General features: G+C 39.2%; 2 protein-coding genes across 3 annotated transcripts; both read right to left on the bottom strand.

Annotated features, from left to right (window-relative positions):
• Window positions 1–4454: 4454 nt before the first annotated feature.
• On the bottom strand, window positions 4455–6564 carry LOC147324945 (galanin receptor 2a). Its single transcript, XM_086302391.1, has 2 exons — window positions 6433–6564; window positions 4455–5999 (listed from the first exon to the last, which is right to left on the bottom strand). Exon 2 carries the CDS (start codon window positions 5975–5977, stop codon window positions 5054–5056), a length of 924 nt encoding a protein of 307 aa, XP_086158517.1. The 5' UTR covers window positions 5978–5999; window positions 6433–6564; the 3' UTR covers window positions 4455–5053.
• Window positions 6565–10430: 3866 nt separating this feature from the next.
• On the bottom strand, window positions 10431–19292 carry LOC147324944 (parathyroid hormone-related protein-like). 2 transcript variants are annotated; one of them, XM_086302389.1, is made up of 3 exons: window positions 19179–19292; window positions 12314–12419; window positions 10431–11796 (listed from the first exon to the last, which is right to left on the bottom strand). In XM_086302389.1, exons 2-3 carry the CDS (start codon window positions 12415–12417, stop codon window positions 11400–11402), a joined length of 501 nt encoding a protein of 166 aa, XP_086158515.1. In that variant the 5' UTR covers window positions 12418–12419; window positions 19179–19292; the 3' UTR covers window positions 10431–11399. The 2 variants fall into 2 exon arrangements, with proteins under 2 accessions (XP_086158515.1, XP_086158516.1); XM_086302390.1 differs by lacking the exon at window positions 19179–19292 and adding an exon at window positions 12584–13019.
• Window positions 19293–19713: the final 421 nt, after the last annotated feature.

The raw sequence follows: 19713 nt of genomic DNA, 5'->3' as shown, positions 1-19713 counted from the left end.
TCATAAAATGTAGCTGTGTTGCTGTGTGTGTTGGCCAAACATTAACTTATTATGTGTAACATGATATTGTATTAACAGGATAATTTGTTACAAGAAATGTTTATAAGAGGACTTATTAAGATTGGTCAGTATAACTGTATAAATTGTTGTTTTGATCATTAAAAAGTGCAGTGAAATCTGCATCGATGGCAGCAATAGATAAAACAGATGCATTTAATCCCTTTGATTTTTGCGCTGTCCTGTAAAGACTTTGCTATGACATGTTCTTAATACTAATCTTGTCACCTCTACACTGTGGCAGAGGATCTTTTGGCATTTTTCACCTGTGTTAAGGAAAGTCTTACATGGATCAAGAAAAAGGATGGGCCAGCTAAGCTGCCTGCTCTATCCTCTGAACACCTTGCCATCACCGTGACGGAGACAGTGGTCACCTTTAGGTGCCTGTAGTAGAATAGCTCCAGCTCCAGTCCCTGCTTTCTTTTCAACTTTCTCATGTGCATGAAAACAACATGGAGCTTTCATGTCAGCTGTAATGGGTAAACACTCTTTACCCATTCTGAATGAGGCCATTTGTGTTGGATTTAAGACTTTTTTTTAGCGCATTGTTAGTACTTATTTTAACATCATTTTCGACATTGCTGTTGATTCCTTCATCGACCACAGGTGTTATAGGTCACCAGTTCTAATGTAGGTATGATGCAGCACAAAACACTGGAGCTGGTAACCCAGTGCACCAGCATTTTTATTCAATAGGAGTATTTTTAGTTTCAAGCACACTGTACAAAAATATGACGCACAACTCTTGTTATGCATTTTACTTTTCATTTATTCAACATTAAGTGAAGTATTAATTTGAGGTAAGCCTTAAACTAACTGTTAGTTTTGATTCTTTGCTGTTAGATGATTTTATTTTGTTGAGCAGTTAATAAAGCTGCTATTTTGACTTGAGTTCAGTTCATTTGCCCTGTTTTAACTGCTCAGTGTTAGTTCATTTTGTACATGTTACGGTTCTGGGTCAGTTTCTACCCAGTATTTTGAGTTTATTATGTTTTGGTTTAATTTTGCATCAGGAATTGTTCTCTTGTTTGTGTTCTCATGCTTTGTGTGGGTTTAGTTCCATGTGTTTTTTTCTGTCGGTCTCTCAGTGTCAAGTCTGCGTCTTTGTGTAGTGTTCTTGTTTCCTGTTTTATTGTGAAGGTCTGCATCTCATGTGAGTGTGTGTGTGTGTTCAGTTTTACCTCTGTGTCGTCCTGTTGATTACTCCCAGCTGTGTTCCCCACCTGTGTGTAATCGCCCTGTGTTTCTCTGTGTGTATTTAAGTCGCGTCTTCTGTGTATCCACCCTGCTTCATCTGTGTGTTTCCCTGCTGTCAACCGTCATCTTTTTCCGCCCACTCTCATTCATGTCCAGGTTCGTGTTCTGTAGTCAGTTTGTTCCCAGTTTAGTTTAGTCTTTGCTCCGTTTGCCGTTTGTCCATTTCATTTTTGTGTTTAATAAACCACCCTCACACCTGTACAAGTGCCTGCGTTTGGATCCTCCTTTATTTTCCACACGGCTCATCTCACTCGCTGTGACAGTATATTTTTGCATTTTGGGGGTAAATAAAATGCACTTTTTCAAAATACCCACCGTGTCCTCGTGTCTAACCATCTCAGTCCCTCACAGTATACATATTATAAGTAAGTGTGTGTGTGTGTGTGTGTGTGTGTGTGTGTGTGTGTGTGTGTGTGTGTGTGTGTATGATGCAACGTCTGGGCTTCAACTGAGGCCACAACTCAGCATGAGTAAAACTGCATTATAAGGGATGAAAGAACGATGAAGAGGAAAGTCATACAACACTTGCTGGAAGCCAACTACACACTACTGGGGCACTTATTCTGTCAGTAAGCAAACTGAACTGCTAATACAAAGTAAAACACCACACTAACAAAACATGCAAACAAATGATATCACCAGCACAAGTGAGCAAACTCCCAGGACAACAACTGCTCATGTGACCTGGGTGCAGCCACCTATCAGGGTATGGCACTGACAACCCAAATACAGAGGCAAAATAAGTGAAAGCAAGCTTTAGCTGCTGATGAAAAGTTCAAAGGTAACGAAAAGAGAAGTATGAAAACACAGGCAGCCAAAGACACCAGGAGTACACACTGAGTAAATCTTACAAGGAAGGGGACACATCCAGGAACATACACAGATCCTCTGCCAGAGAGGAGACAGGACTATATTTAAACTGACGACTGTCTGGGGACTGACAAACAGGAGAGGAATGAGATGAAGGTAAAAGTGACACAGAGGCGAGATAATCACAAAACAGGAAGTAAAACAAGACAAGAATGCAAAGAAAGCTTTAAAGAAAAATGGGAAATAAACAAAAAACATCACTAGAAATAGGATTATCATTAAACACACAGAGAGGGTAGAAGTTCTTAGTAGTCTTCACAAGGGGTAACACGGGAAGATATCACATCAAAACTGCAAAAACTAAACAACACAGTAAAAACCTAATTACCACAGCAGCAATAACAACAACTACAGTGAATTAAACTGATTTCAAAATAAAATAAAACTTCCATACAACAGGACCTCTGTGACCGGAGGAGTCGTCCCCTGCTGGCCATTAGAGAAGAATTTTAAAGTTGCCTCGTATTTACTTAGTTTTTCATACCTCTGAGCTACATCCATGTTTTCTTAATAGTTTTTGATCTATCCTCATACTTAAAACACACAAATAGCTCTGATCGTATTGGCTATTGTTCCACAAAGGACCAACCAATCGGCTACGACTGCACAACTTATAGCCTGGCAAGCTATTTAATAACCAGACATTGTTACCTATAGTTTTTTCCCTGCTAAATTGTATTAGCATCCTCTAGCTTTGCCACAATAAAGTTATTTTGACAAATGCCATCAGAACAAGTTCTTTATCACTAATCTTCCTCTGAAAACAGTACATTTGTTTTTGCTACACTGAAACACTCTGCGTGCATTCTTTATTGTCTCACCACATACAGCATAGGGACTGACTACTAGCCTTACTGGTCAGTACAAGTCAGGCCAGCTGTACGGTAAAGAGAAGGCCAAAAGTCAGGGGGCAAGCTGACAGAGGGAGGGGCTGGTTGTCTCCTATTACTTGCTGCCAGAACTCAGCCAGCCTCATTATAACTTCTCTCACTCTGCTTTCTGTTTAACCACAACACCTGATACACAGTCATCATCTTACACCCTCCACAAACTTTAGGCCTGTCTCATCAAAGAGTGTGAACATAGATGTGGGCTTTTATCTGGGACCTGTGATCTTTTTGTGAAAGAGAAATATCAACCGCTGTTGGCGGTGCTGCCATGTGGTTAATCAGCAGCTCTTGAAGGGTTGAGCTCATTTTTAAATGAACATTATTGGTAAGGTTTGATTGTGCAGTTAGGATGTGGTTAAACCCCCAGTAAACAGCTGATCGCATCACCTTATATCATGCAGTCACTGCCCTCAGACAATCACAAAACAGCATTAAGAGAAATATCAAATACAAAATCACGCTTACGTGAACTCTCCAGTGTGAGAGTTTGGACCCGAGGCTTTCGAGATGTCACTTTTGATGGCTCAATTGAATTGTGTGAAGGTGAAAGCTGCGGCTGACCTCTGGGTTCTTCATTACATGTAATGTAGTGTAATACTACTGGATCATATAGTCCATATTTAATAGCCATTAGATGCCAAAGTAGCAAAATTTACTGAATGATTTATGGCTGTTTGGAAGAATAGCTGCTCTGTGAATGGAAACCAGATTTGTGGCAGGGTGGGTGGGGGGTGGAGGTATGTGCACACATGTGTAGAGAGTAACAGGAAGCAGACCAGCTTTCTCAAATAAATCATTAAATAATTAAATTTCAAGTTTCTCTCCAAGCAATATTCTACTTTCTGTGTACTTTATGACAAAAAAAATGAGTATCAATATCAGCTGGTTTCTAGTGAGTCTCCCACCCTGTCAATGAACTCAGTGCCCACCATCTTTGACTGCAGCCTCTGGTGGTAACCTTAATCACACACGAGCTAGTTCTACACCTGCTACAGGTTCTGATTAGAGTGGCCCTCCACCTCAAAGCTGGTCATCAGAGCCGAACAAGGACTACAAATTCCACTTTTTTTCCAGATGGATGAGACTGGAGTGCTTTGAACCACAGGATGAGATCCTCTCTGAATGATATGGAGTACTGTCACAACAGCAACCTGAACACTGCAGCGTGTTTTATGAGGCTTGTTATTATATTCCTAGAAACAGAAGCAAATATTTAAGAGAAACACTGCGGCAAAACAAAAGAAAAAGCAAACTGTGTGCAATCAGTGTCCTGACCTTTTATCCATCCGTTTATTTACTGTTAAAAACATAAAACTACAGAATAATTGAGGTCATCATATTAGTTTTATTCTGAAATTTTAGTGTGTAAGTAGTGAAGGTAACAGTGAAAGATTGTGTACAAAGTTTCTCTTAAAAAAAAGTGAAGGAAAAAATCCAAACAGGGATACAAAAACATTCAAGCTTCATGATGTATTAAGTCTGAAAAACCTCTACATATTTTTACATTTACACCACAAATACAGACGGTTTCTCTAGTGATTGTGATCTCATGATTCTTCTGAATGTGTTTCTGTTAAAACAGATAAATTGTAATCAGATCTGTATTAATCCTCAAACACATTTCAACATGATGGGGAAAGAAAATTGACCCCCCCGATGGTGATGGGAAATCACAGTCATTTGTAAAAATAAAGTAGGATATTGTTTCAAAGACAAATCGTCATTAAGATAGCGATACAGAAACTGATTCCTCCTGCTTTTTAAGGCACATAGCAGATGTGTCACGCCTGAAAATAGACTTTTGATGTCTACTTACTTCTATATTTAAAGCGCACACTTGGAATGGGAAACTGAAATAATCACAAATGTCAACAACAGCAACAACTAAAAAAAATGGCAGACACAGCAGAAATTTTGATTTGTACAAACAGTAACTGTAACAAAAAGGTGTCTTCAGCTCACAAACAAATCAGCTGACTCTAAAGGCTGTCTGTGGTAACACTGGTGACCTGCGGCTGCACCCTGTTCCTGTTACAGCTGAAGAGCCAGGCTGCCCTCCTGTGGCGGTAGCGCTTAGACAGCAGCACATAGAGCACTGGGTTGACACAGGGGTGCAGGTATTGGAGCACAGTACAGATAAAGTGGAATATATCCCAAGCCGCTCTGTGGCGATACAGCCCCAGGTACACACACAGCTCCAGCACATAACTAGGCAGCCAGCACACTGAGAAGGTAGCTGCAGCCAAGAAAACCATGACAGAGGCTCTGCGGGTGTTTTTGGCACTGGACACTGACATTACGGGACTCTTGTGGAGAAACAGAGCCAGACGGACATAGTTGAATGCAATGACTAGCATCGGAATAAAGTAGTAAAGTACAAACTGGCTTAGGACCACTTGGTAGTGGTGCTCATGAATGGTTGGAAGGCAGAAGGTGAAGTTCGTCAGGTTTGGGCCCATGCTCTTTTTGGTAGCAAACATTCGCAGAGGCAGGCTAATAAAGAAGCTGAGGGCCCAGACTAAGACAAACATAAGAATGACCAGATCCATGGTGGGAGGCTGGTACGGGTTGGTGATGATCATGGCTCGGGTCATGGACACAGCGCATAGCGAATAGGTGCTAGCTGCCAGACTGAAGGCTAGCAGGAACTGGTAAACCTTGCAGGAGATGTCACCAAGAGGCCAGGAGTGACTTACAGCAGAGTGCAGTGTGAAAGGGATGAGCAGGAGAGTTAGGAAGTCAGCCAGAGTCATGCTGAACAGAAGGATATCGAGCCGGTTCTTACGCAGTGTGTTGTACTTGGCAAACAAAGAGAAGACCAGCAGGTTGGCACACAGCCCAATGCCCAGGATCACACCACAGGTACAGGCAAAGATTAACCCATAGGTGTTGGGAAAAGCCATGTTGTCATCGGAGTGACATCATCTGTCAGAAAAGAATGACATTTGGATTTTGAGATTTGGGTTAAAAAAGAACAATAAATTAATTAGGGAAATAAAATCCCGATTAATGACTCAACAAACTGAAGTCCTGTTTATATCACATTTACTCTGCTTAATGTTAACACACAAGTGACAGCTTCATCACATGGCACCTGTAAGGCTTGTGTAGACCTACGTGTCACAGTAAATGACACATATATACCAAAACACATATATGATGCAAGGCAGAGTAAATGTACTGATCAACACTTTTGTTTACTGACAAGCCAAATTTATTTCAATATCACTTTAAGACAACGCTGAAAGCTACTAAATATCTACATTTACACTAAATATAGTGTTAAACAAATTAATATGGTTTAACTCAGACGTGATAGCACTGGAAAGAGACATCAGGTTAATCATTTTTTACTTACCATTGTTGTACCTCCATTATTAGCTCATGTCCACAAGTGAACTAACCTCATTATGTAAAATGAAACATTTGCTGGTTTGTATCCCGTTAAAACAAACTGTGAGATGTGAGAGCCTCTAAGGACTCATTACAAAGTGTGATCGCTGAATGTGAAGGCAAGAAAGGCAAACATTACTTGGGCCAGATTGATTCTGGTTGACTAGGTTTAAAGAGAAATGGACTCTGGTCACTCTGGGAGAGATCAGTGATATACAGTGCATACGTGTTTTGTTAGCATTCATGTTTCTTAGTTTTGTTATATGATGTTTGAAGCTCTGTAGTCTAGCAGTACATGAATAGACAACACTGGCCTATTTAGGGACATAAAAGGTGCTTTGTAAAAGGTCTGGTCTGGCAATTAATCATCAAAGCTAACTAGGCACCTATGTAAACCTGAGCAGATGATAAACACACTGATAAATGTGAATGCCCTATAAGATGTGTGGCAACAGCAGCAATGAGCATTGCAAAAGTAAACAGTAGCAGTTTTTCTTTAACCTCTAATCAAACAAAAGTGTTGATCATTTCACTAATGTGATATTTGCAGTACGATAGTGATAAGTTTTACTTGACGGAAAGATTTCTTTTGCATTTAAAACATGAAAAAGAAAGAAAACGGGGCTACTGCAGTAGGCCTACCCTTGATGGTAGGCCTACTGCAGGAGTTCACAACCAATTCACTGTATTTATATGAAATGTTTAATGTCTGAGTGCGTATGCCCTGTGAGCCAAACACTTCCTGTCAGAAGTCTATTTAGAACTAGAAACGTCTGTTCTTGAACACAAGCAACAGAATGAAAGCTTTTCGAAGATTTGGCAGTTCAAGCTGATATTGTGCCAATTTCACTGTTTTATGTTTGAATGTGATATCTTAGCCCTGAGATGTTTTTCTTGAGATTTTCTTATTATTCATCACAAATGTTCACTTGGACTCAAGGATGAACTGATTAGATTTTATTTTTACTTCATAAAACAAGTTCTTATTCTAATTCTTACAAAAATTTTACACAAATTTCTAATAGGATAAAATGATAAAATAATAATGTTTTAAAACCAAAAGGTCAAAGTTCACCTTCACTACCCCATAAAACACTCCACCACAACTAAGGAACAGAGGGAAAGATGGATTTATGTTATCTATGTTTCGTAAGTAGGCGCAGCAGCGACCTGTCTTTGATGGTAAAAGGCCTGCATTTGTATAGCGCTTTTCTAGTCCATAGGACCCCAAAGCGCTTCACACTACATTCAGTCATTCACCCATAGGCAATAGCAAGCTACATTGTAGCCACAGCTGCCCTGGGACGCACTGACAGAGGCGAGGCTGCCGGACACAGGCGCCACCGGGCCCTCTGACCACCACCAGTAGGCAAACATGGGGTTAGTATCTTGCCCAAGGATATTTGGCATGCAGCCAGGATGCAGCCTGGGATCGAACCACCGACCTTCTGATTATTGGCTGACCTGCTCTGCCACCTGAGCTACAGCCACCCCGATAGCAACAAACTAGCATTAGCTTCACAAGCTTTTCACCAGTACTTACCTGCAGTGTGCATTTGGTTATATGTGTGGACCAAAGAGAGGGAGCAAAATACTGACAACTCTACATCAAATGTAACCTGAGAGAATATAAAGATAAATGCATGAATATAAATGTGCTTACCTCTCTCTTTACCACTAGTCTTTGGTGTATTATAAACCATCTTTTGCTCGTATTATGTTTTTTTGATGTTTTGTTTTTGTTTTCTCTTGTTTTGTTGTTTTTCTAATCCCATAATATGGCCAGTGAGCGATGTCAAAAAAACCCCCACCTAGCTCATTGATTATGTTCTCTGTTCTTTCACGTCTATAGATATTAATTTTTCTCTGCACTGTTTGATTTCTTCAGTGTGAGCTGCAGGCTCCTAACGGTGGCTTTATCAGGCTTTCCACAGCTTTTATGACTCATTTTAGCTAATGGTGTACACTGCTGCTCTTAGTTCAGGATAGCTGACGTCGATGCATCTGCTAACCCCTCCATTATCGGTGTCTGTATCTTACGTTCAGTGGCTGTTAAAGTGCCACGTGTTCTCAAGTGGAACATTAACAGCTTCATTGTGTTCTGTTCATGCCGAAAGTCAACAACACTGTTTTTCACGCTGCTACCTTCAGCAAACATTTTAAACGTCTGTTTTGACCCAAATGTTACACTTACTATTATTCGTACTATTTTATCTTGATAATAATACAGCATTTGTAACTATTTTTCAAAGACTTTGAGGGAAAACTTACTATGAGCACTATAATAACAATATAATATAATAATTAATCAGTTATTGGATAAACGTTTTTTCAGACAATGTTGTAATCTTATATGATTCACAGAATTCATGGAATATGTTTCTATTCTGAAGTGCTGGTTAAAATAAAAAAAGCAACTTGGTAGTGATCTCAAAGGCAACACACGGTCACAATAGGCTCTTAAAAATTGCATTTTCTAGCTCAGATTAGTTATTGATGATGCAAATAATCCCTTGTGTTGTCAGAAAATGTATATATTGCATACATACATCTGTCGGATATAAAAGAGTACTGAACGCCAAGTTTACTTATAATGGGTTGGATCCCCTTTTGCTCTCAGAACTGCCTTAACTTTTTATGTTAAAGATGCTCCTCAGGAATTTTGGTCCACGTTGACATGACAACATCACACAATTGCTGCAGATTGGTGATGTGAATCTCCTGTTTCATCACATGCCAAAGGTGGTCCAGCAGGTAGAGATCTGGTGACTGTGGAGGCTGGTGAGTGCAGTGAACTAATGATCACATTCAAGAAACCAGTTTAAGATGATCTGAGCAAGTTATCCTGCTGGGAACAACCATTAGAAGACGGGTACACTGTGAAAAAGCGATTACTGGGTAACATTACTCAGGCTGTGGGATACAAGTGATGCTCACTTCATTTCTAAGGGGCTCAAGTGTGACAAGACGATATCCCTAACACCATTATACCACCAGCAGCTGGAACCATTGATACCATTGATGGAGCCATGCTCTCATGTTGTTAATGCCAGATTCTAGTCCTACCATCCAAATGCTGCAGCAGAAACCTAGACTCATCAGACCAGGCAACATTTTTCAACTATTTTATTGTCTAGTTTTTGTGAAGTTGTGTAATTTCTATCCTTGGGTTTTTGCTCTTAGCACAGCACTTGGTGTGGGCTTCATCAAAGGTTGATTTGTGGTGCTGTGTGAGTGTATTTCCAATCTAACCATTCTCTGATCTCTGGCATCAAAAAGGCATTTCTTACCCAGAGAACTGCCACTCAGTGAGTATTTTCTCTTTTTTAGACTATTCTTTGTAAACCCAAGAGATGTTTGTGTTGGAAAATTCCAGTAGACCATCAGTTTTTGAAATATTCAGACCTGGCTATTTGGCACCAACAACCATGCCACGTTCGGAGTCACTTAAATCACCTTGCTTCCCCATTCTTAAACTTGAGCTTTAGCAGGTCATTCAGGTCATCGTGCCCATGGCTAAATACACAAGGTGTGACTGGTTTATTAGATAGTTGCATTTGTGAGTAGCTCAACATATCTACCTAACAAGTTGGCCATTGAGTTTAGGATTTCTAGGTGATACAGACCGACACAGTTCACTGCATCATAATGTTGTAGTGTGACACCCACGAGGAGCTGGCAATGCCTGGTTAAAGGGGGATATTTTGCTGATAATCATATGATCAGGTCTGTGGTAAAAAACTAAAAATAAAATGTTTTTTTCATGTTTTTTCTTAATTCATCCTCTCTAAAGACTTGAGCTGTGACTTGAACCATGGTTTTAGAGGATTATTAGTCTCTTAGTAATTTGCCATTTCTAAATTTTCTCTTATTTTCTACATTTGTATAATTTGAATAACAAATTCACAATTATCAGTGCCTTTATACGCTTCTTTTTCTCTCTTTTTTTTTTGTTTTTGCTTTATTTTGGTCTCACAGTCAAAAATTAAATATTAAAAATATTAAATGCTTTATTTTTAGAAGGAGTCCCAATTAATCAAATTGTTTGAATAATTTTTCTCAGCAAATCATTTTGGCTCTTTCTTAATGCCAGATTTTCCATTTGAGCTGCATATATCCTGGTAATAAAGACACAGAGAATAAAAAAATAGCTCTAAGGACTACATATTTAATGTTTGAATAACTGGAAAATTATACAGTATGCCCTCAGTGCACGTGTAGAACATTATCCAGTAGATGATTCTGGCTTAATGTAAAAGAAAAATCCAATGTTAAGTGATTGAAGTGGGTTTAATGAAGCGTACGCTGAGTTATCTAAGGTGTGAAAGAAAAGCAGGACCATCATAGAAAAAAAAATTACTAAACCATAATCTCAACCACAAAAGAACATATACAGGATATAGCTAAAGTGCATTATGGGATTTAGTCAGCAGCACTGAAATACATTCACAAAATAAATATACATTTTAAAGTACAATAAATTATGAACTGATGTATTCATTGACCAGTTTGTTGTGTGTAGGTCCATAACGGTCAGCACTCAGAGCCAAACAAAAAGCAGGGTGCCCAGCATCGCATTATTTGTAGAAGTTATCATGTATAGGAAATAAATACTTCCTCCCGTGCTCTTGCATACATCTGAAACTACAAAACATATCACTGCTTGGAAGTATATCAGGGCTGCAGAGTTGTAAAGATTTTCCAAATAAATATGGACCTAAGCAGGTGTTATCATGAAACTAAAATGAAGTGTGAGATTGTTTTACAGCAAAAATACAAACAACAAAGCCAAATATTAATATACAAGCACAAACTCAGGGTTAAGATATAAAGTGACTGAGTCTGGCATCGTTAGTCTGTCAGGCATCAGTCAGCCTGCGTCAGTGTCTTAGTGCAGTACATAAAGGGTACTGTTTTTTTAATTTTTTGCTTTTAGATAGCCATCCGTGGTGGCGCCTTTGTTAGAACAGACCGTGCTCGCCTCCTCTTCTTATCGTTTTCTCTACGCCGGCCCAGCCTCACCTTTTTTTTCCTCTTGGTGGCAACTTTAAGTGACTCCTTATAAGCCTGAGCTTTGTTGGTCTCCTGAGGGAGGTTAGGGCCCACTCTGTCCTGCCTGAACCTGTCAGAGAGATCTTTGGTGGCTCCCGAGGGCTTCTGGTGGTTTCCACTGAAGCTTTGGCTCGAGGTTCTGCTTTGTGCAGGTGGAGCACGATCATCAGCCGTGTGCACCTCCTCCAGCAGCTCGTGTAGCCACATGCGGCGCGTGTACTCATGTATGGTGCGGCCCTTATCATGCATCAGCTGGGCGTGGCCTACTGACCTCTTCCTTACAGCAAAAAAAAAAAGTGCCAAAGTTAGATTAAATTGTATCAAAAACAAAGGTAGTAAAAAAGCCACATGGTGGACTATTAGAAATCCGTTTCAGTCTCTGATATCTCTTAGATTACTGCTGAACATTAATCCCAGAGGAATATATCATTTCCTCTGGGATTAATAAAGTGTCTGATTCTCAGTCAGTCATTTAAGAACTTTTTTTGTTCCAACTTTAAATTTTATTTGACATCTCAGTGTTAAGTTAATAGAAGAAGTGGTTGGCTATTATAAATTTTAGGTCAAGCTTTATGAAACCTCAATACAGTAGGTGGCAGCATAAACAAGTGTGAGAGCTGTCACTAATCTGAGTTTGATATGGACCTAAAACAGAGAAAACATCCCATGCCTTACTTTAAAATATTCAAACTGCAGAAAATCTCAAATATTTTTTTCTTAAATTGCTAGCTTTTCGAAATCTTGCATAGAATTTGTTTATTCGTTTTTTTAAAGGTATCACAAAGGTAACTCACATTCTGCTACTAAGTGCATCAACTGGTCTCCCATCGAGAGTCACCGGAGAGCACAGCAAGAACACAGCCAGACTCCACTGATGAAGCACGACTATAGAGCACATCCCTGAGGCAAAAACGGAAGCAACACAATGAATATCATCAGTCTCTCTAATGAGTAATGAATTAATCCTAAACTGTGTCTGTTTTTTCAGTAGAGTTCGTTTCATCTGAAAAATGACACACACAGCCTTTAAACAGTCCTCTAAAAATATAAACATTTAAACTTACTTTGTTTCCAGTGAAAATCCCCCCAAAAAACCGTAAGCTCTTAAGTGTTGATGTTCTTGCAAAAATGATTTCACAAAAAAGATGTGTGAAAATTAATGTGCCAAACACAGTTTGGCCCATTCAGAACTTGTGAGCAGATCCATTGGTGTAAATGTAGCCTAGGGAAATCCCCTCCGAGTCGACTCCATTAATTTGCCTCCCAACAGTGTGTGTTAAGCTATTTATAACTTCCCAGTGTCCAAATAAAAGTGGGATAAAGATAGAAAGAAGAGAAGCCCATCAGCTGCAGAGCCCCAACTCTGCTCAGTCCTGCAGTAATCTCATGTGAAGTCGCACTGAAGCATCATCTGCGGTAGTCAGAGCTGCTGAGCCGAGCTGAGAGCTCTGTGTGTGAGCCTGTGTGAGTCCGTGTGAGAACAGGCACTGAGAGAAAGTCAAACTCCTCTTTGGGTGAAGATGCATGCGCTACCTCAGCCCCTACCCATTAAGTCCAGTGCTAACACCCTGCCCAACCTCCCAACCCTCACCTCACTCTCACTCCCCACCAACCCTTCACTCACACCTGCTGTGACATGAACGTGGCACTGATGCAAAGTCCAGTCATACAACAAACAGCGTACTGAAAAAAAACTAATGAATAAACATATATTTAGAGGAATTTCTATGGAATTTCGCCATACTTTCAAAATGCAGTCTACTAGTATATTTTCATTGGGTGCTCAGAAATGACAGGTGTGCACCAGTGTAGGTAATCACGAGTTACCAAGCAGAGAGTGAATGGTATAAGGGGAGGGGCAGGGTTACTCCAAAGTAAACAGCCAGGCCTAACCACTTTCCCAGGGGAGAATGACCATAACCTCAGAGAAACCCAACCCACAGCCTCTCACTGCAGACCATTCAGTTCACCTCCACTCTGCCTCTGCAAACCAGCTCACCACCAAATGGTTACAGTGGGTTCTGAGGTATCTTTCATATTCAGCTCATAATGAGACTACTGAGGTTTGCATTAAGGCAGCTGTATACAACCTGAGGTTCACTATGCATATTCAGGTGCTGAACCGAGTCTCGAGTGCCTAGTGATTTAATAAATGCACTTGTTAAAGCTTGGCACTCTCACATAAGAGGTGCCTCTGTGACTAAAAGTGCATGTATTTTTAGTCTCACATTGACAGACAGTGCATCATGTCCCAAGTGTGGAAGTGCATGCAGCAAGAAGGAGTGTCTTTTTTAAATATAATGCATATTTGAACCTTTGTTTTTTGTTTTTTCTGAAAAGCCTGATGTACACAATCAGACACTTGCAGTGCTACTGTGAGCAATAAATTGTGCAGAAATACCAGATGTAGCAAAAATAATAAAAAATTAAAACTCAAATATACAAATTGACATTCAATCTTCAAGTGCCCCAAGTTTCAGTAACATTAGAGTTTCAAAATAATATGAATATTCTAGCAATTATTTCATGGGTCAGGTTTTACAGTGTTAATTTGAACTACAACTCCTGTCACCATTTGAAAAGCTGGGCTAAAAAATAAGTGAAAATTACATTCATTTATAATTTACTAGACCAGTATGCAAACAAAGAAGTTTTTGGAATAGTTTCTTAATTTGATGATTTTTATATAATTGCACATCTCACAAAACAGATATATTTATGTTTTATCAAACATGCTACCAGTGCCACGCTAAAGTCCTAAATGCGGCACAGCTATTTGTATTGAGCTAAATAGAACTCTACTGTTTTTACAAGCTTTGTCACTTGTTTTTTATCTTTAATCATGCATGCTTTGTCTGGTATCTGTGACAGCAGGCTAATGTTTCTGTATGTTTATGACAAAGCACATCACTAGATGCTAGCAATAGAGTTAACATAGCATGGAGGAAGCTAAAAGCCAAGGGTCCTCTAGTTTAAAGTTTGCACTGCTATGCCAACAACTTTTGTTTGATTGCAAATTTTTGACTTACCTGGAGTTTGCATGGCTCACTAGTTCAGATGGTGCTTTCCCTGTTGGCTTCTTTCATCCATGCTTACGTTTGTAACATTTCGTCAGGAAGATTTTATTACACATGTGACCATGTTTTGTTGTCACCTCAGTTAATATCCTATTGCCGGTTACTTATGAGCTCAACTCCACAAGATGAGGTGCACTCGCAGTAAAAGCATGTAAGTGAGAAACTACCATGACCATAAATGACTGCTGTATGCATAAAGACTCTCACACTAAGCTGAAATCAGACTAATGGAAAATAAATATTAATAAAAGTTGTTAAATAGGAAATCCATATTTAAATTTTTTATTAGACCCCTTGTCATAATGTAATTTTTGTCGTCTGCTTGCAGAATGAAATAAAGCCTCTTGATTTATTAATCGAATCTGGAATCGGCATATTTTAGAAATCTATATACTGTTAGCATTTATCTAGTTTACTATTCATATTTTGTTCTTTCCTGTTTATATTATGCACACCTGTATTTTAAGCCTTTTAGTTTGTGTTCTCCTTACTGTTTTATAAAGTCTATTATTTGTACTTTGTTTCCTCAGTGTTCTTTTTGTTCAGCGAGTCTGTGTCTGTGTATAAAAGTTGTCCTTTGAGTTAGATTCAAGTTTACTTTGGTAGTTAGTTGTGTCCTGTGTTGAGTTTACTTCCTCCCCTCCCTCACTGTCTTGATTGTCTACAGCTATGTCTAGTTTGGTCCCCTCTATATTCTTGCTTTTTGGACTTTGTGTCTCTGAGTCTTGACCTGGGCTAATGAAAACGGTTGCTTTCTGTTTTCTTACTCTGTCTCCTGTGTTTTGGGTCCTTTTAAAAGACTTCCCTATAACATCAGCTACATAACTCCAGATTTAGTCTTTTCTTTCTTAAATATTGTTTAGGTTGCTGGGATATTTGAATTGCTTTACTGATGAATTTTGTCACGCACTATTTGGTTTTCTTTCTTTTCATTTGGATTTTGAAACCCAGCATTGTGCCTGCAGTTTATTACAATAATAACCAGCACTTATTCAAATGCTGGTTATGTAAGTCTAAATGTAAGTCTTTTTTTTATTATGTAAAAAAATGCAATGTAATGTACACGATGAACAGACTCCACAATTGTTCATCTATTAATATTTATATATTATTTCTAAGGCAGTAAATACAGTTTATTCAAAATCCTGAGTCATTTATGTAGTTGCTGTAGCTTGCTGTTTTACTGGATGGAATAACTGGCATTTATCCTCATGAAAAGGAACCATAAATAATTTCTGTGTGCAGTGATGATTACTAGAATCACTTCAGGGCAGTCTGGAGACCAGTTGGTGGTAAATTATTTAATAGAGGGCTCTGTATTTTACAAGCAGTCATGATTCAGTTCAGCAAGGTGTCCAGAAAGGGTTTGGGGCTAGGACAAATATATGGCGGACCCCCCTGCTGTCTCCCAAATTTTAGCTTTCTTCTCCTGCCAGTGAGTCTGCCCCAAACTTCCAACACTTAAACATTTGGTAGGGAAAAAATACCTCATCTGATTCCGTTCTGCAAAGACTTTACCTACAAGAAATATGAAAAAAATCCCATTTCCTGGCAGACTGCAGCATATGGAATAGGAGCCAGGAAAGCTGCTTTTGATTCATGCTAAATTGCACTCTCAACACAGAACAGTATTCCTGTCGGTTTTTCATCCTTTTCACTTTGCCCCTACTTTACATTCGCACATACAGAACATATACACACCCGCCCACTCTACTTTCAAAAAATGTGGAACCAACCGGCATTGACACACATTGCATTCACAGAAACACCTTCATTTCATCTTTAAATTCAGAGTTCATCATCTATTTTTAGATGCTTTTTACCCATTGCCTGCACTGGCCCACCCTATTAGGTCATAAATCCTGTCTCAAGATGCAGTCACAGTTCCTGCTTTTGTTGTGGAGTTGCATTCAGAGTCACCATGTGGATGTATGATTTTGATTTTAGCAGTTCCCTATGATCGCAGTCAACATCCTTTATTATATTATAACTATCTCAAAGTTCGTCTTTAACTCTGAATGCTGTTTGTTCTTTAAGAGGGATTAAAACATTTTAGCAAAAATAAAAACAGTAGAATTTCTTTTTAACATCTGTAGTTTAGTATAAGCTTGTTTGATATAAATATGTGACAATAATCAGCTGCAATGAATAAAGTTTTAAGTTTTAATGTGTGTTTGATAATGGTTCCTTTATTACGCAGTCCGGACTTTGATCGTTTGACCATTTGTTCACATGAGAACTTCAGGTTTGTTATCCTGGAAAACCTCACTTGAAGAATGACTTTTGCAGAGTTACTTTCCCCTCTTAATGGTTTTTTAACGGCGAATTTCTGTATGGACCATTTCAGTTAGTTCATCTGAGGCATGCTTCATAATGTCGAATTGTGGGAAGTTGGAGGAGTTTTCTGCAGATCATTCACACCTAACAATCATAACTGTCATCCAAGGAATGCTCTTTATTCCTTTTTACCTTCAGCTATTTTCATCAGCTCGGCTACAGGGGCCCATTTTTATTCACAAGTACTCCTGAGGCAAAATGTTAAATTGATCCGCTCTGTTTTCTTTGCGTTTGGTGGTTTATTGATGCTTAAATCGTCACTTATTTAAGAGCAGGTTTTGAATATCAAGCACATACTTTAGTGAATAAAATGAAATCTGTATTAAGTTGAGTTTACTTTTTTTTTAACAAACTCACTTAAAATGGGGGAACTTTTAAAAATGCATATGAAGTGTAACTATCATGTTTATAAGTCCTAGGGATGTGGCACATTTAATGCATTGTTTTTGCACTGTATGATCATGAGATTTTAATAATATAAGCATCAAATTGACCAAATCCCCCCACCCTGCCCTGACCTGTATTATTGAGCTTCTAGAATGTCAGAAAAAATTTGGCACACTGTGTTAAATGTAAATAAAAATGGAACCCAATGACTTTCTAATCTCAAAACCAACATTTGGTCAAATGTTTAAATTGAGAGGAAACAAAATGTAGAAAAATAAGGTCATTTTGGATTTGATGGCAGCACCATGTCTCAGAAAGTTGGGTTAGGATCAACAAAAGTCTTGAAAATAAGTTGTACTACAAAAAAATAAAACAGCTGGGGGAACATTTTTGCAGCCAATTAGAGTAACTGAGAACAGGTCAGTAACATGAGTATGAAAAGTATTAAGAGTGCACATTAGTTTTTCAACAGTAAAGACAGGCAGTGGTTTACCAGTCTACAAAAACTGCGTCTACAAATAATGTTCCTCAACATACAACAGTAAAGACTTTGAATACCTAATTATTTACTAGGGGTGCAACGATACACAAAATTCACGGTTCGGTTCGATACTTTCGATACAAAAAAATGTTCATGCCTTTTTAATTTGTCATTTATTAAAATTATAAATATATATTTTAACTCAAAAGTACAGTTTTTAAATTTAACCCTAACCCTTGTGCGTGTTTTTTATTTTGACAGCGAATGCGCACCTGCAGACCACTTATGTGCAGCCCTGGTTATTTAGCTCGTCATATTGCAGCCACAGAAATAATTTTGTCCATGAAACCATAAAGCTGCACTTTCTTTTTGCCTTATAGTCTGATTTGTCATAACTTCTCCGTTTTGTGGTAAGCTTTTCTTTGGCTGTCACTTCTTCACCCTGACCTGTCTTATTTGGCTCAGCAGAACTGAAATGCTTTTACACACGCACTCACATAAGCTCAGCGATTCTCTGCGCGATCAACCTCTCACATGTTTAAGATTGCTGCGGGAGATTTCACTTGTCATGTTTGCATAGTAAGCTAACGATTAATAAGACGATGTCAGAGGAATTGGTGCACAAATTATCATCACTCACAGATCAGTGCTGTCGCTCTCTATACACAGTTCGCACGATTGCAAAGTGAAAGCAAAAAAACAAGCGCAAATTCAAACGCGATTTCAATATGTCACATATTGACAGTGGCTCACCGATGCCAATGACATAATTACCCAGCTACATTTCTGAAAGAATGCAAAAGCATTGACATATATTTTTCTTCCTACAATAGCCCGACGGGCAGGGAAGAGATAGATTTTGGTACCCCGACTGAAAAAAATCGCTAGCCCCAGGACGTCGGGCTAGCGATATTGCGAGCCCTGTATCTGATTGAGGAATCACTCATCTTTGGAAAAGAGAGTTTATTACAGAGAAATGTCTCTTTCCAAAATAAAAGCTATACTATCCGCTTCTTCTGGGCTATATTCTCAGCAGCATAAGGAGAATCATGTGCTAACAGCTGTCTAAATGACTCGGCTAAAGTTAGTAGCATGCTTGTTGTTTTTGTCTTTGCACTAGGATGATGTCGGCGTAAATGTGCAGTCATATTCGTTGTGTTCCCACTAGTGCTTTCAGGTTAATCTCATTGAAATGACCTTAACGCCACAACACGGCAAATCTCCGTTAACGAGCTACCGCCGATTGCCCGTGCATGGGGCTAGACGGCCAACACGTTAACGAGCTAACTGCGCTAACACACTAGCTCCCACCCATGTAATTGAGCATTGCATGGCACATCCAACATACTGTTTTACTTTAGTCCATGACTCGCTTACCTTCAGGGTCATACGTCACATGAAAACCAAAATAATTCCAAACGCCAGATCTGAATGAGGGTGGGGGAGGTCCATGTTGCAAGGAGAGCTTAACTTCTGTCTTGCTAGCTTGCCCTGCGCTCTTCCTTCTGACTATGCTGTCTGTGTTGAGTGCTCAGTGGATCTGCGCTCGACAGTGCAGCCTAGGCGGAGTAGTCGAACGCAGATTCACTGAGCGCTCAACACAGACAGCATCGTCAGAAGGAAAGTTGATAAAATAAATTACAAATGTTGTATTGTTCGATACATATGCGTCCCGAACCGAAAGCACTGTATCGAACGGTTCAATATCGATACGAATATCGTTGCACCCCTATTATTTACAGCACATAATGTCATCAAATGATACTGAGAATCTGGAAAAATCTCTGTGTGGAAGGGACAAGGTGGAAAATCAGGCATGAAAATCACTGCATGGGCTCAGGAACACTTTCAGTTCACCGTGACAATGTTCACAAAAAGGCAGAGTAAAGCTCTATCATGCAAAGAAGAAGCA

The sequence above is a fragment of the Aulonocara sp. 'chitande type north' Nkhata Bay genome, linkage group LG7 (genome assembly GCF_057382095.1).
Source record: "Aulonocara sp. 'chitande type north' Nkhata Bay isolate Kocher_YH1m ecotype deep benthic linkage group LG7, A_spYH_male_GT1.1, whole genome shotgun sequence".
NCBI classification, from domain to species: domain Eukaryota; kingdom Metazoa; phylum Chordata; class Actinopteri; order Cichliformes; family Cichlidae; genus Aulonocara; species Aulonocara sp. 'chitande type north' Nkhata Bay.
This window is presented reverse-complemented; position numbering and strand designations above follow the sequence as displayed.

Excerpts from the sequence above, each read along its gene's own strand:
- LOC147324945 (XM_086302391.1), bottom strand. The coding sequence starts at position 5,977 with ATGGCTTTTCCCAACACCTATGGGTTAATCTTTGCCTGTACCTGTGGT.
- LOC147324944 (XM_086302389.1), bottom strand. The coding sequence starts at position 12,417 with ATGTGCTCTATAGTCGTGCTTCATCAGTGGAGTCTGGCTGTGTTCTTG. Across the intron at positions 11,797-12,313 it reads GATGCACTTAGTAGCAGAAT|GAAGAGGTCAGTAGGCCACG; the intron begins GTGAGTTACCTT and ends TTTTGCTGTAAG.